The sequence below is a fragment of the Pezoporus flaviventris genome, unplaced genomic scaffold (genome assembly GCF_033815535.1).
Source record: "Pezoporus flaviventris isolate CSIRO_AGI_PZ_B2104156 unplaced genomic scaffold, CSIRO_AGI_Pfla_v1 ptg000023l, whole genome shotgun sequence".
Lineage (NCBI taxonomy): Eukaryota > Metazoa > Chordata > Aves > Psittaciformes > Psittacidae > Pezoporus > Pezoporus flaviventris.
The window spans coordinates 13,312,797-13,330,175 of NW_026892571.1; the positions used below are offsets into that span (position 1 = coordinate 13,312,797).

A 17,379-nucleotide genomic window follows, 5' to 3' on the forward strand; every position below is an offset into this window, starting at 1 on the left:
CTGTGCACATGCAGCTGCATTTTAGTGCAACACAAGGGTATGCAAACAGCAGCGTGTGATCCTTGCTGCCTCACCTGCCCCTGATCTCTAAGGAAAGGCTTTCAGCAGGCCACATTGAATACACATTTCTGAAAACACGACTTCCCTCCTGTGAGAAACAGCCCCCTGCAGTCAGTGTGCAGCTAGAGAGAACACTGTCCTTGCACTGCAGATCTTGTGAAGCAATACTACAGGCAGCCCTTACCAGCTGAGCAGTACACTGGAGAGGCACGGGCTATGGGAAGCTAGATACAACTGACCTTATGCTGGGCCAGGAACTCCAAGCAGGTACAAGAGTCCAGGCACAGAAGACAACATTACATGAACAAATGTAAAGATATGATAAGAAAAGCTTCTTAACCGAGTTACTGAACAAGTACAATCCAAGACCAGTTTTACACACTCCTTTTCTAATCTTGCTTTAAAATATTTACTCCCAAATGATGCTGGGATTACCAGTGCTGCATGGAGGCAACAGGAAGCTTCCTAATTCCCCCTAGCGGAGCTCAGTGACCCTTTCAAGGTATTTTGCCAATTCAGTGCCTTTTTACCATTGTCTCATGCTGCAAGTGACAGTCTAGCGCTTACAGTACAAATCTAATTTTAAATGCATGCTTTCCATTCATTCATTGCTGCTTTGATTTATTTTATTAGTGAGCTTCTTTGTGTGGTGACAGAACTCATTACAACCTCCATAAAGACAATTACCAGTCCTTATCTATAAAACTGGAAGAAGGGGGGAGAGGGAAAGAGCGTGACATGCATTGGTAAAACAGAGCTAACAAAAGCATTAGAAAGTTAAAGGTCAGGTGAATCACATCCAGAGGTCTGTCAAAGAGTAACTGCTAGTGAAGCAAACCCAAACCAGCTGAGTGGATGCTTCCACTCAGTGATATTTGGTTGATTTCAAACAAGGGTGCAGCTCACACCAGAACTTACACTGCTAAAAACACAGCTTTGTCAAACAGCTGAAACAACACTGGCCTGTGGGGCAGCACCTTGTGCCTTCGTGGTAACACTGACTGACACGTACTGTGTTCTCCTTAGGCCAGGGGAGCCAGTTTTGTGTTGCTTTACAGCAGGGTGAGATAGTGCCTCATCTCCCCGGCTGACACACTGCAAACATCAGAGCCTGAACTTCACACCATTAATTTCAATCAGCCCTTTACTAGAATGCCGTAAGAACAGGAATTAAAGCTGGTCAGGCAGACAGTGCTTTATACAATGATCTAATCAGATCTCATTAAGAGAGAACAGGAAACTTCCCTTCCTCCTCAAGCACCAATTCTACCAATCTACATGTCAAGCTAGGAATCTCAGAGCTGACAGATCTGCTAGAATTAAGGGAAAGCCTGCCTACACTGACGTCAATGTGCACACTGCAACAGGTTTTTCTTAGGGCACAATCTCAGCCTAAAAAATAAACATATGAGGGAAGTAAAATAACAATAGCAGTGATATTACTCCCATCTTCTTAGTGTCCTGGAGAGCAACTCCATATTCATAAAACAACTCAAGAGCCTTTGGCTCAACTAGCATGCTATGAAAGCACAAGATAATATGCCACCTATTCTCTACATGGGAATGTTACGCTGATCCAGTTCCCTTCCTGCTATGTCAGAAAACAATATCATGTAAGACAGCTGAACCTCTCCTCTCAAGCACCCAATACAATACTGCAGTTGGCGTGTGAACGCAATTATCTGGGTATACAAGGTTTATGGTTTCCGTGATGAGGTAATGCTTCCCAAGAGAGGGAAAACATACAAAGTCATACAAGTCAAGCCTTGAAAAGAAAGCTGCTTCTGCAAGCCACAACAGAAACAAAGACCACGGGATGAAGCAATGGAGAGAAACTGGCTTGTCGGAACACATACTGGAAGGTGGGAAGAAAAGGGCACAGCGGATAAGTCAAGGGGGTTCTCTGCATAACAAGGTAGATGACAGGATGAAAGCAAGGGCAACCAATAATGCAGGAAGATCATAATCCTCAGCACTGTAAGCATCAGCTATTCTTGCAGCTGGGACTTTCTGCTCTATAAGAGATTAAGGCAGCTCAAAAGGCACTGGGATCTATGTGTTTGCACAACGCCTGCTCTCACACAATGTACACCAGCATGGCCCCTCCTCACCGTCTGGAGTATCTGAGAGTAATGATAGCAGTTTCCAGTAATCACCTTCCAGAGAGTGGAGGGGTCCGCTTTCCTGCTGCTGCTTGGCAGGAGGCTACTCTGGAGCCTGAACCAAGCACACAGTGTGAACAGAGGCCAAAAACTCAAGTCAACAGTCTGAAACTGATAGCTGCATTACCAGTTAGGGAGGGAGAAGGAAGGCACCCCGTACTACAGCCGAGAGCCTTAGAACTGAGCAGCATGTGCTGGCTTAAAACAACCACAAAAAAAGCAGCAGGATGCCCGGCCTGTTTCAGTTTGGGCAAACGTGAGCTGCTGGAAAGTGGTGTAAGGATGTGCCTGGAATAAGCATTGGAAGCTCACAATCAGCACTAACTTAATATACAACTAGAAACGCTGTCAGAAGCGATCCCTTGGCACCTGCACCCTGACCACATACCTACCAGAGGCAAAACATGCATCAGAAATGTGCTGCTGACATGGGGCAAAGAAGATGCATATGCGAACAGAAGCTACAGAGCACTTGGATCTGTTGGAAAACAAGTGACATGTTTTATACAAACCATGCTGGCGCTTTGGGAAAAGGATCTGGAAAAAATGCAATGATCTACAATCACCAGAGTAAGTGCAGTGGATATTTACTATTGCTGAAGCACAGAGTGATGCCCAGGAATATTGTCCATCTCTTATGCCTTCCCCTTATCTGCTCTTCTCAGGCCAACTGTCAATACAGCTTGTTTGCACCAAGCCCTCTGCATTTTATGAAGGCTTTACAATCTCTAGATTACAAGACAAACATTTCTCAAACTGAAATGATCGATCGCCCAGCGAGGGATGTCCAGACTTATTCTCTGTTCCTGAAGTACAATGTACAAATAAAGGACTCAGAACCACTCATGATCTGAGGTACAAAGTATCTATATTTATGTCTGTACAAGTCAGAAACATCACTTTTTCCTCTTCTGTTTCCCCATACCCCCAAAAATCCATATTTAAGGAAGAGAGGCATAAAGCAGTTTAGTGAAGATTGAGTAAGCCAAACAGAATAGAAGCTACAAAAATACTGGAAGAGAGGCAACATGATCACAAGTAAAACAGCGTAGATAAGTGCTGTATAGGGTAGCATTTGCAATAAGGAAGAGTTTAACTGCTTCATAGATACCGCTCCAAATCAAAAGCAATAATCTCAAAGAAAATGAAGTGGTTATGAAGGCAGCAGAATGTAGGATTATGCAGGAACATCGAGAAAAATCAGAGCTATTAAGCTGTGTTTAGAAGAGGAAAGACACGTTGTCACTTGGGGCATTCAGTTTTGCTCACATCATTGCAGAAAGACACAAAAAGACCAGGGAAAACTGTAAGAGAGCAGAGGTATGGGAGTGACTCCCAAAAGCAAAAATACCCCTCAACAGAGTCCACCGAACAGAGAAACTACAGCTGTAGGGCGAGGAGCAGTGGAGAGGAAAGGTACCAAGTGCCACACAGAAATAGCTGTAAACACTTGTTTACCCTTTCTTCAAAATACAAGCATGTATTCAAAGGTCAGCATCTGGCAATCCACTGAGATGGATGGTGCTTACAGCACTGATATGAATGCTGCTTACAGCAGGCAGCTCTGCAGACCCGTTTGCCTGGAGCATCCCACAAACAGGGTTCAGGGAAAAATGAGGCTCCTTTGAACAAGGGCAATGCCTGCAACTAAAATGCAAGACTGAAATCTTCCTGTTGCATCTGGTGATGACCTGAGGCAGGAAACCCCCTGACCTGTAGAAGTAGTTGGTTATGGGCACTGAGCTATTTTGGATATACACAGGTCAAGAGGAGGAAGCAGCACATGCTTTCTTCTTAAATATGGAATGGATGCATTGATTCAATTTCTAATTTAGAAATTGCTGTTTTAAGGGATTGAGAAGACCCAGAAAACTACAAACCAGCAGTTATGGTTGGAAGGCTTGTTTCTAATTTAAAGTTAGCCTACATTTTTTGGTCCCTCCAGCATGCTACGTTTTCTAGTGATGTCTGGGGTATGCATTTCATACAAGGAACAAGGCTTCTATCAATAGTTTGATGCATCCTCCAGCTAAATATATTAGCTGAGGTGCTAAACACTGATGGTTTCTTTGTCAGCTTGCCTTCAGATGGAAGTTTCTTCTGAGAAGGAAGCAGAGCCAGGCGATGACAGGAATACGTATGATCTCAAAACAGAAAGGCAAGAGGCTCCTAAATAAACTTCTTTATTTCCAGTCTCTCAGCAACAGAGCCCCAGGTTTTAAAATAAAGGCAGAAAACCTGTAAAGAACAGGTTTCTCCGTACATGGCCAAAAAGAATATGCTTAAGGAAAACAATCCCTACTCGTGGTGAGGCTTGAGACGGCTGCATCTGATGCAATGGATCAAAAACCAGCAGTACAAAAGAATACCTGCACCCACAACTCCCAAGCCAGGAATGGGTTCTTTGTTAAAGGTCTGCTGTCAGTCTGGCACCCTTAGAATCTGAATTCCCATTAGATAATAAATAATGTGAAAGCAGGTACCCCACATCTAAAGCCAGAGCTCTACATTATTTGACAGTGCCTCCAACTACAAAATCTCAGTCTGCTTCTAAAGGTAAAAACGTGGCTCTGAGCTCACCAGGAAATGTCATAGCTTCATAAATTCTGTGAACAAACCTTCTATTCTTGCAGTTCCAGCAGAATTATTACATCTATCAGCCACAGATGAATGTATCAATTTATCTTAATTTCTGAAAATACACTGAGCTTCTTTCAGTTAAAACTTCATTTTTTCCTTATTGCACAATGAAAGAAAAAGGGGGTCTTTGCAGAGATTAATTAAAGCCAATTTATCCCTCCATAAATTACCATCTCTGGACTGAAATAAACCACTGTGTTTCAGAGAGGATAAGCAAACAGATGAATGAAGTAGTCTTATTTCCTGCAGATCGAACAGTGTGACTGCCTGCTGTGGCATTAGAGACAAAGGGCTTCCCCAGCCACTGTCATCACTCTTAGAAACCAGCATTTCCTAAAAGGGCCAAGGGAAAGAGACTGAATATTGCCATTGCCTCCCCTGCAGAGAATGACAGTGTTACACAATTTCATCACATGCAATACAAAGAACTGGCTCTAACTGCAACGACACCTCCAAATAGGGTGCCCTCAGTCCTCTCTTCCTGCTGCCACTACAGAGAAGGGACCTCTGATGTGACTTTATTACTTTGGGTTTGCTTGTGAGCAACACAAACAATGGCAGAGAAGATTCTGTCTTCAAAACAGTGTCTCTTTTTCCCTATCATTTGCTGTACAGTAAGCAGCACACAGTGGGTATACACAGTAACATGGCTGGCTGAATATAGCTGGATATGCCTCTGAATTGCATGGAGGCATTGGGATTTAGCAATCTGTTTTGTAAGAGATCAGCCATGACTTGTTTGTCAGGGGAGATATGAGGAATTTTAGCTGCTGAAGCTAAACTGTGCCCTATCTGCTACCGCACTGCTACCATCTTCTGGCCCCATGCAGTGGTCAACTAGCTTAGGTCAGTAGCATCCAGACACCTGTAAAGTTATATATTTAACCTGTGAAAGAGAAACCACATAGCAGCCCAAACAGTTTAATGCAGAAGTCTTTACTCAGCTTCCTCTAGACTATGGAAAGGATTCTCATCAGTAAAGAGAAAACTAGCCATCTGCCTTCAGTGGTCTGGGACATCCCAGTGAGCTTCCTAGAATGGATTTCAGAGTGCCACATTCCAAGGTAACACAGGTACCAGAGGTCTTCATGGGTCACAGTGACTCATTACTATTGGTATGCAGTTTTGGCTGTCTAACTCTTTTTTTAAAGCCCTCAACTGAACAGCTGGGTCAATCAGTAAGTGACAGAACTGTCCCTAAGCCAGGCAGTTAATGATCTGAAGTCATTGCCAGCAACAGTGTTGTTATTCCAATTGTTGAGTATTTCTTACAGGGTAATTAATAGTCTCAGTTCCTTGCAGCCAGGAGTCAGATGGACTGACTATAGACAGTACATTATTCTCATCTCTGGGAACTCAAGCTTAAGACTGAGGTACACGGTTGGACAAACACTGAGCTGCCAGAATCCTCCTCCCCTCAAGAAGGAGGGTATTTATCATCTTGCCTGGGTGAGTAGTAAGAAGCCTAAAGCCAGAGAGCTTCACACAAGCTGACTTACCCTTGCTGTGAGGAGTGCGTGCATCTGAAGCTCTGACCACAGAACAGGGGACACCCCGCTAATCATGCTCCAAATTTGACCCTCACAAATGACTGCTCACATCATTGCCGTTTCTTCTGTGTACTATCTTACTACTCCCAGCTCTTTCACCACGCAAAAGCAAGGACAAAATAGATCATTCACATTCTGCGCCTCAGAACAATTCTTACTTTTCAAAACAGAAGTAATTTCCAGAGAACATAGCTCACCTTAAAGGATATTTCATATTGCTCTCCTCCCCATATCTCCAGACCTGCATCATACCCTCCCAGCTCCCAGAACCACTTTCTATCGACTGCAAACAGTCCTCCAGCCATTACAGGAGACCTTAAGGAAAAACCAGACTCCATATTACAACACATTCAAAGATACAGATCTCTGGCTAAACATTTAAAAAACAAAGCAAGATTTGACAAATATTCTTTTCACCACCCAGTGTTCCGGTGCCTTTGCAGCCCTATCAGAGCATCAAACAGTTGGTTTTGCATTATCTACCACTTCCCACTTGCAGGTGAGGAGGACCGGACCAGGCTCCCTCCAGAACCAGTCAATGCCTCTCCTCCAACAGTCAAGAGTTCACCATTAAGTGACAGGATATAAGCTCTCCCATTGGGGCCCATATGGTGTACATGGGATACTCTGTCTCAGTAGCACGAGCAAGTCATTGAGCTTGACCTCAAAAAGTGTTGCTGGGGTTTTTTTGGAACACTGCATAACTATAAAGGACAGCAGAACTGTCTCAATGTTGGCAAGCACAGCAACAGCACAACATAACTTGAGCACAGATTTACTTCTGCAATGCACTGCAATCATCAAAATTGCTGTAATTATACTGCTAGTTTTTCTTCTTCCCCCACCTGGGAATGACATATAAGCTGCCATTGGTTTGTTGTTTTTGGCAGAGCATTAGGGATGCTAAGTTATGTTTGAAAGATTTCAGTAATAAATGACCACATTAAACGCTACACATTACAGTTTTAAATGAAATGTTAACTTCTGTGGGAATTAAGGTGGCAAAAAACAGCAGTGAAAAGGACAGTGTTCACAGCTACTACACAATGCATTTCTTTTGGACCAACTAAACAAACAGCTGCCAAAAAGCAAGTAGCTTAACACCAGCTTCTGACTTTTACTACACTGAAGTGTAACCCAACCCTGTAACAGGGTGTTCTTTTGTTAGCCAGCTCTTAGCACACTTCATTTCAGTAACTTACTCAAAGGGATCACTGGGATCAAGTTTCTGTAACTCAGGAGGAATAGGGATCCTCTTGTAATACATCTCCCAGTCAAATGCACCTCGCATTGCGTCTCCAGCCTGAGTCTCATATCCAAAGTGGTCATGATCAATAACATCAATCATTGGGCAAACGATAGTCTTGCGGTTTCGGGCAATGCGATCTGAAGATTGGAGAAACATGTTAGAAAACCTGCACCGGCTGGTTCCTTTGAGCATGAAATTACAGAAGAGAGCATCAAAACACAAAGTTGTCCAAGAATGACATCGTTCCTGTTCTTGCCATTCATTCTTTTGGGAAGATGCTCCAATTTATATCAATTCATCTGGTATTTCTGCATTGAAGCATTCAAGCTTGAACTATTGAGATAAAAACACTAGGTACCCATGCTACAGTGGCCATTACTGTGAGAGTGGTGAGGCAGTGGAACAGGCTGCCCAAGGAAGCGGTGAATGCTCCATCCCTGGCAGTGTTCAAGGCCAGGCTGGACAGGGCTTGGAGCAACCTGCTCTAGTGGACAGTGTCCCTGCCTGTGGATGAGCTTAAGGTCCCTTCCAGCCCAAACCATTCTGTGATTCTATTATCATCCAGGAGCAGAATAGAAAGATACAGGCACACTACCACAGATACCTAAACTGCCAGGCTGAAAACAGACATCCTGTACTTAGTGAACAGTCCTCATTTTAATGAGCAACTGGGATGTGAACCCTTTCTGCACTGATTCAAAGCCAGGGCAATAACCCATCGTAGCACCTACCTTTAAACTGCTGTGCCAGAATCTGGCAGGAAACAATCCAGACTAATGGCATAACTACTCTCAGCAGGCTCAAGAAATGCAAGTGTACCTCCTCCCCTCAACCTTTTCTTCCAACCAAATAATACAACACAGGATTAATTCCTGTGTAAACATCTGGAACTTCTTAAATACTTTATTACTGAGATGGTCTCTAGTTGGAAGTTAACTTTCAGAGCAGAGGCGACAAATGATGTTTTGGCTTCCAATGCACGTCTAACAAATCCTTTCTATGCTTTAAAATTAATGCATACTCTACGTGTTCTCATTTAAATGGCATTTGAGCTAATTCTGTCCTCCTTCCCCGGGGCTCATGAAGCAGCAAATGTTTTATACCATTGTCAGATACAAACTATAATGAAAGCAACCATATATTACCATCCAGCAATCCTGCTGACAAGTGTAACTAGTTTCTCTTAAACCTCCCCTTGACTATGGGTGCCACAGTTTATTTGACAAAGTCAGACCTCGGAGAGCTTTGACAGATCACTTGCAATAAGGTTGTGAAGGAGCTTGGTAGTGGCCAGAGGCATGCAGGTATCAGAAACAGAAGGCACTGTCCTTTCAATTAGTCATCCCTGAAAACAACAGACGTTGTAAAACTGATGCCTCCTTAAAGATGAAGCACTGCCTTGGAAAGGACTGCATATGCTCTACAAAGACATACCAGCAGCTGTCATTCACAAGAAGTATTTTCCACAGGCTTGCAGACTATGAAGTTAAATATAGTTATATAGGAGAAAAAAATAATACCTAAAATCTACTTAAAAACTGTATGTAAAGATCTTTTCCATTTCATAAAGCCATTCCTCTCTGCAAGCTGCTGAATGACCATGCAGAGCTTAGCCTTCTAGCAAGATATAAATTACTTAAGATTTCATTTAGCAAGGAAATAGAAGAATATAATCTCTGCTTTTTAATTAAGCAGAGCATTTGATAGGGTTGTTGTACAGTGCAGGACTCTAGTACGGAAAAAATTAAAGGCTACAAGTTTCCAGCAATTCACCCAAGCGTTGTGGTTGGTTTGGTTTTGCTTTTAAGACATTTCATCTCCCTTTTGTCCACTTACAGCATGAGGGAAAAGCAGAAGGTGCCAGCTCTTTAGCAGTTCAGTCTTCAGCCATGTACAGCACCACAGGCTTACCTAGCAGAGGCGGCAGCCAGTTCACATTGGCCTCGCAATGGGAATCCAAGAAGGTGATGACATCCCCTATGGCCACAGAGGCCCCCAGCATCCGAGTCCTTATCAGCCCTTCTCTCTTTTTGGTTCGGAGGATTCTTACATTTGGGAACTGGGCCATGTAATCCTCCAGGCGTTTCTTCAGGTGTTCTGCATGGAAATGAGAAATTCAAACACTGTAACAATCAATTTCTTAAAAATGCTGTTCCCTCTTTACCAGAAAGAGATGTCTTTGGAAGTATGGCCTGAGCAGTTAACCGATGCAATAACAGGAAAAAGGAAGAAAGAATGATTTCCTTTAAATCCAGGCTTTAAACATAACTGCTTACCCAAGACTCCTGAAGATGCCCCAAAACCTTAGAAGCAGTAAACAACAAAAAGAAGAACTAGGAGAAGACTGAAGAGTGAAGGATGAGAAAGAAAGCAGCAGAGAAAGAGGACTAAGAAACCACACAGCAGAACTCTGGGAGAACTTTATCAGAGCACAGAGTCTATGACACTTCTGTGGAAAACCAAGGTAGCTTAGAAGAGACGCAGGACAATTTACTTTCAGAAGTAAGCACTCAGCAGATTTAAGTTGCTTTGGGTTTCCTCAAATCATACAACATGACCATTTACTCATGCATAAACAAACAGCAAAAAGCCTACTCAGCCGTCCCCCCAAGCCAGCACGGCAGGCATAGCCACTGCATGTGTCGGGATGGCTTCATTAAATGCTTATCAGAGGAGATATTTGCATTTAAATACGGAAATATTTACACTACTGAATATGGACTGGAGCCACATCTGAATTAGCACAGACATTTGTAGTCACCACAATTAACAAGAATTCAAACAGGGGAGCTGCAGAAGATTACTGAGCGATCAAAACAATAGACAGCTTGTTTAGAAGGGGAAAGAAAAAGCTTGGTCTACATAAAGAGTGAGGGGCACACAGCTGTCTTTACATCAAAGACTGAAGCACCAAAGAAAAACCTAAAAATAGGCTAAAAGCTGATACTGGCCTAATGGCTAATGGGTTGATCTGTAGGCATCTGAAGTTTTGACTGACTTGACAGCAAACCCCATTCACAGCGTGCCAGGGACTGTTCATTAATGCACCATCCTATCCACAGCCATCAGCAACCGATCAAGGAAATGAGCCTTGCTAGGCAAAAGCTACTTTGTCAAATCTAAGCAATTAACTAATCTTAAAATCTCACACAACAGAACTTGAATGGAGGCAATCATTCAAATACAAATAACCTCACAGGCTTATTTGCCTTGACTACAGGGAACACATCCACTCCATTCTGTATAGCAGAGTCTTCCTTAGCTTCCAAAGCAGCTATGAAAGGCAGGGGCTGAAAAGGCAGCCAGTGTGAGAACACCCTGAACAGGGCACCAGGGAAGCCAGGTATTGGAGTAAGTCTCTTAAAAGAGCAAAGGGGCAAATAAACTTCACTGAGTTCTAAATTCTCCCCGATGGTGCTGACCCAGCAATTGTGCTTCAGAGTTTTATCAGAGTTTTAGCTACCGGAGGAAAAAAATGGGCAGAATCCCTATGACTAACACACAGCCTGTACCTCCCCTTTGAAGCAGCCATCACCTACCTTCCTTCAAAGATCACCCAAATCAACTTTGCTTTTGAGGTATTCCTAGCAAGCTCTTTGCCCTTTTCAAAGCTTTATTTAACATCCCCCAGGATTTTTTTGCTCACAAATGCATTTCAGTGTTTTGCCTGACAAGTCTAATTGTCCCACAGTATCTACGTAGGCTTCCCTGCTCAATAGAGCCCTTAGTGCTTCTCGCTGTCTAGCACGCTTTTCCATCATCCTTTTCAAGTCTCTTTTGAATAGATCCTCTCAAGCAACTAGAAATTTTGTCCACTCAATTATAGGTTTTTTAAATAAGGGCCTTCCATAGAAACTAGATATGTTATTACTGCAGCTGCCTTCATCCTGAAACAGTGGGTAGACTCAACAAGAACAAACAGAAAAGCCACCACCATTGTTAAACATCACAGCTCATCCCTCAGCATTGTTAGTTTATCACAAAGGGTTAGTTCAACAGGAAAGAGAACAAAAACAACCCTCACTTCAAGCATAAATCAGCTAAGCCCAAGACGGAAGGTACACCTTAGTGAATCTACCCAAGAGAAACATGAGAGTGGCTGCTAGTGCTCATAGGTAGGTATAGGAAGGAGGTAACCATCACGCAGATGCTGGGTCTGATTCCCCTAACAATAGCCACTTGTATTATATATGTGTATATATATACATATATATACACACACATATGTATATAGCTATTGTAGCATATATATATGTATGTATGTATATAGCTATTGTAGCGCTTGCAAGATCAGACCCCACAATATTTAAGTTATCTAAACCAGACCTACAAAATCTTAAAAAAAAGTCTTAGCAAGTCCTGTAATATCCAAAGCTCCAAAGGAACGGAAAATCTGTGTGTATTTTCTGCAACTCTTATTTTGCTAGAAACAAGAAAATGAGACTGTGAAAGATTCCAGAAGTCTGTCTTCTACCTGTATAGTGGTTGTTTTAGGTTTTGGCATCATGCACCTTTCTAAACTGTCCTGGTTTGGTGTGCTTTTTCATGTGGGGTGACACCTGAAGGCAGCCTAACCAATTCCTCCAAGGGTATGAGCATAGCCCACCTGAGCCTGCTGCCAGGAAACACAAGCACAGCTTCGGTTCTGGTCTCACACAGGAAGGCACACCAGCAAGTGGGCAAAAGTCACTGGACTTGGCCGTATTTGTAGTGATGATGATGGCTGCTCTGCTACACACCAACTGAAGACACGCTGATTTGTATCTATTAATGAACAAGCAGTTAAGAACTGAGAGAATTCCCCATCTTCATAGCATGATAAGAGAAAAGAAGGCATAGGAACCATAGAGTTCTCAGGTGAGTACTCTGCAAAGAGACACCATGAAGTCTAACCCACTGACTTCCCATTCCATTCCCAAATGCTTGTTTTGCTTCTTTAGCACTTATTTACTATGTTTCCATAGTAAAAAAAAATACCAAAGCATTTCACACTTGCAGCACACAGCCTGCTCTGTGTTGCACTGTTAAGAAATATCTCACACACTAAGAATCTTCTTATGCCTCCGATGGCTGGAAGAAGCGAGGAAAAGCTTAAGTACTTACTCCATCAGCATCCATGTGTGATGCAGGGGACACATGTACCAAGTCCTTGAAGCCAAAAGCGATGATGCTCAGATGAGCTGCTCCCAATCACTGCAGAGAAATCCATGCTTGATCGTTGCATTTTATAAGGTTAAGACTGATGTACCATGAACCGCAAGTGAGCAGAATTTATTGTATCTACTTCCCCTTACTAAAGGGTCACAGACTGTGAAGCAACCTCACCAACACATAAAACACAATAAAACATACTTTTCAAAGACAAGGCTTTCTTATCTCCTTATCCCTGTGCTATTCCTGCATCCAACCTGGCCTCCAAACACTTAGAAAACAGTTACTTCATTCTATTACAAATACTGTCACAATTAAGTCAATTTCTGCTTTTAAAAGAATATCTCAGGAAAACAAACAAATGGCATTAACTGCTACAAAGTTTTATGAGGCTTTAAAAAATATATTACGGAATCTTGTCACACTGAGTAATTTTTATTACAAGGGCAATTTTCTTTAACGAAAGTTGTTAGGTGAACTGGATGGATTCCAGTGGCTGTGCCTACCCTGGGCAAAGTAAGAGAGCCCAAGCATATAAATGAGAGTAAGATTATCTGCAGATTAAAAGCTAGGCTGGTAGCTTGCTAACAGACTTCGCAATAAACTTGATATACAGCATCTATATTAACAGTACCAGTCAAGAACTACTGCTTTATTTTGAGCTGTAAATAAAACTGTGTGAAGATAGCAGAGAAGCTTCAACAGCCTAACATAAGTGGTCCCAAAGCTGTCAAAATAAGACTTTTCCCCCCCTATATGAAATTCCTATGGTGGTTTTACTGTATTTCATCCTTCTGGCCTCATCATCCATGGCCACCTGCCAGCAGATTGGATGCAACCAACGAAACCAGTTTCCTCTGCCCTGCAGTATCCTGCCTTCTCCTGACATGCTTTGCTTCAGTGTACACACTCAAAAGGCTGAGGATATGAAGACAGGAGAGCCATTGCACTCTGGAAATACAGGGAACCTTCCCCCTCCTGCTGAAGGGCACATGGCACAGGCAGAAAGACGGGAGCACCTGCAGAATTCCCTTTCAAGCAGACAGGGATGGTTTCCCTTCCCTGCAGGTTATTTTACTGTTTTCCATCCACCAAAACCTGAAGTGCAATTGTTCACCTGTTCACAGGTTATCCCAACTCCCCATCCTTACCTTCCCAAATGCAGACATGCTTGTTTAAGATTACAAATGAATCCATTCATCTTTACTTAGATACTCAGCCCTAATGTGCTGTTTAACAATTTAAGAATGAATTAGACTTCTTCCCAAATCCATCACAATGTGCAAGCCAAGCCTCCCTGAAATAGAAAGCTCTGCATCACTGAAATTAACTTCTCTCCCTGTTTTGGTGCAGATGAGCAATCCTTTAAATAGCAGAATGTGCTGTTATCCAAACAGGCAGCACTTACACCAGTTTTAAATTTCTTCCAATGCTTTCATGAGCTGATCACTGAAGTTGGTTGGGGGATAATAAACTGATTTAATAAATCCTACTATGAACACCAGTCCCAATAATAGCAAACTGATTAAGCAACTGACAGCTTTCCAAGCTGAATCTTCTTGCAAAGAAAGAAGAAAAGAAGTTGGAAATGAGAGAATATATATCTGAGCTCTGTAGTAAGCTCTTAAAGGGAAGGAGGTCCATGTTCTCACTGCCCATTCTGTATCGGTCCTGGGGCCCAGCACAGCCTCATGAACAAAAACTGGGTGGAGGAAAAAGGGTTTCTGGGCATGGGACAATAGCTGAAAGAGTACAACCCATACAGCAGTCTTTAGATTGTAACAAAGACCAAGAGTTGGGTTCCTCGAAATCTTCCTTTGTTCTCTTTCTGAATGTTTTAAAGCCAAGCTTCCACTTTAGGAACAATGAATGCACAAAAGTGGAAGCATGGGGCATAAGAAATAAGCCAGATTACAAGTTACTGAGGCAGAGACCACTGGTGTGAGGCTGTGCTGTGTGCTTCGATAAACTCAAGTGCCTTAACTCCCGCTGTCTTGTCTGTGTCATCAATCACATCCTGGATTTGCAAACAAAACTTTCTCACCACTTCCTGCACCCTGCAGCACGTATCTGAACCCTGCTCAGTTATGGCTTCAGGAGATACTAAGTACTGAATTCAGAGTCAAAGGTGTAATCTTAAACAAGAAAAATATACATTTGCTAGCATTTGCATAAACGTACTCCCAGACCTTAGGGAAAGTTTAGTAGGCTGCATTTCCAAGCAGGAAAATACATGGGGAATAATAATCTCAGCTATGACATCACCTCTTAAACTCTCAGGAAAGTTCTCCTTGTAAAGGAAGTCTATTCCAATTGTTTCTTCCTGAGGGAATACAGAAAAATCCATTTACTCATCCTTCCTTCATGCTGTAAGGTTTAAACACCTTTTGCTCATTAGGAGCAGTGAAGCCAACCTGTGGTGTTATGCATCACAGTTCTTAAATCCTGCACACTGACTCCCCAGCCAACCCACAGCACCAGTTTTTCCTCCTGTGCTATAAGCCGTATTTCCCAGGGGAATCATTCTCATCAGTTTACTCTTCTCCCTTCCCATTTCATTAAATATGTATCAAGATTAAAGCATCCACTTAGGTTTTTCCTCTTCTGTCGACTACATGTGATCTAAAGAGGTGATTTTGTGACTCTCAGTGATTTTCCTTGTTGATTGCTTTTAACATCACAGAGACTGCTCTGCTGACATCCAAACTCTGCAGGTTTTGGCCTATGTAGCCTCTGCAGCTGCTGAAACAGGAGTGAGCTCCTTGCAGCACACTTAATATTCAACTCAAGCTTAATGTAGCCATGGTGACTAGCAAGAAGGGCATTGCTGTCCCAAATACTGCGCCTTCAACCCGCAGGATCTGTGCCCTCATCTTAAGACCAAATAAGTGGTTTTGATTATGCAGTTGTTTAACCAAGGGAACGCCTGTGCTCCTGCTTAATGCTACCACACTTCTACTAAATTGATGAACACTGTATGGGCAGACGAAAAACATGAAGACAACCCACCATATCAATAGCATCACCACTTCAGCAGTCTGAGGCTAACACACCACACACTGGTTCAGAATCCTGTGAATTTATATTCCCCTTTCCATAGTAGAGTTACAAATCATGAGAGATCACATCAGTCTTTAATTGCCTTTAATCTACATCACTAAGTGCTTTCTGAGCACTGGAGAGACAAGAAGGGGTGCAAAAGTGTTTCAGAAGTTCGCTCACAGGATAGAATAAACCCAATTGAAAACTACTCCTCTGCTACCCATGGGCTTCGTAACAGAGTCAGAGTAAGCTGTGATTGAGGGGTGTTTGCTTCTTTCGAGCATGTGAGTATACATTCACTGTTGATAGCTATTTACTGGGCTGTATATCATGACATGAACCCAAAGCCTACAGCTGACAGCAAGACAAAGCTTGCCATCATTTAGGGAGATGCAGGCAGATGAAGCGTTAAGACATTTCATGCTGGAACATCATGGAACATATCAAAGCTGCAAGATTAAAGCCTTAAAAGTCACTGAGTTTTTCTGGGGAAAAAAGCAAAAAAATACATGAAAAACCAACCCAAACCAGTCCTCGGAGATTCAGCTTTGCCTTTAGCAGCAGCATTCATGTCAAAGAATTTCTTGGCCTGAAAGTATTTGCTCTGTGCAAACCAACAGGAGAAGAAATATTCCAGAAGGAGCACAAGAATTAACTACTCCAGAACTTTGTCTTCTTAGAGACTACTCCATTAGGTCCATGATGTAACCCACTTGAAAGTTGCTTTGATTTGGTAGGAATGCATCCCTTTGGAGTCCAAAGACTTTTATCTCAAATGGCTAAGTGAGGAAGAACAACTATGAAGCCTAAAATTAATAGCACAGCCCTACAAAATCTCTGCTTTGGCATTGCAGCCGCACGGAATACTGGAAAACTAACTGATAATCCCTCATTCCTACAATAATGCTCATACATTAATAACCATGAATGATAAAGCAAAAGTACATTTGTCTTGTAGTCTGTGTGTCAGAGAACAGAACACATTTGGCAAATTAAAAGATTACCAATAGAGAAGGAAAAATACAACACTTGATCTGTAGAAACAAACTCTGGCATGTGAGAAATACATTTTACAAACTCACATTTTTCTCTCCTAGACCTCTTTGTCATCAGTTCCCAAAGCTCTTGTTTACTTCATTGGCAAGAAACGCAACTATCACAATAAGTTAGTGACATCTGCCAGAAAGGTCAATAAATCTATTAAATTCTGAAGCACAAACCCAGGACTATTCCCTGCTGTACTGATACTGAAACTAAACCATCTCATGGACAATATTGTTCTCAGCTGACACACTCACTTTAGCTGGATGGGAGAGGGGAGAGGGTAGTACCCTATAGCTGAAAGCACCCTGCTTTTAGATCTTGAGCCTTGGCTTGCACCTTTCAGCAAGGTAAACTGTTCCACTGGAGACATTAATGCATACTTTGCTTGTGGGAAGTAGGCAACAGCAGTCCTTATGACATTTATGAATAGATACCACTGCTATTAAAACTACATGGAAAAGGAATGTGTTTTAGATTATCC

General features: G+C 42.5%; 1 protein-coding gene across 1 annotated transcript in view; it reads right to left on the reverse strand.

Moving 5' to 3' along the window:
* Nucleotides 1-17,379, reverse strand: part of GALNT10 (polypeptide N-acetylgalactosaminyltransferase 10) — a 78,813-nt gene that overhangs the window by 7,863 nt on the left and 53,571 nt on the right. The window contains exons 5-7 of the mRNA XM_061456860.1: nt 9,573-9,758; nt 7,615-7,798; nt 6,610-6,727 (exon numbers count right to left, since the gene is read on the reverse strand). Coding sequence (XP_061312844.1) covers nt 6,610-6,727; nt 7,615-7,798; nt 9,573-9,758 — 488 coding nt within the window. The remainder of the gene's footprint in view (nt 1-6,609; nt 6,728-7,614; nt 7,799-9,572; nt 9,759-17,379) is intronic.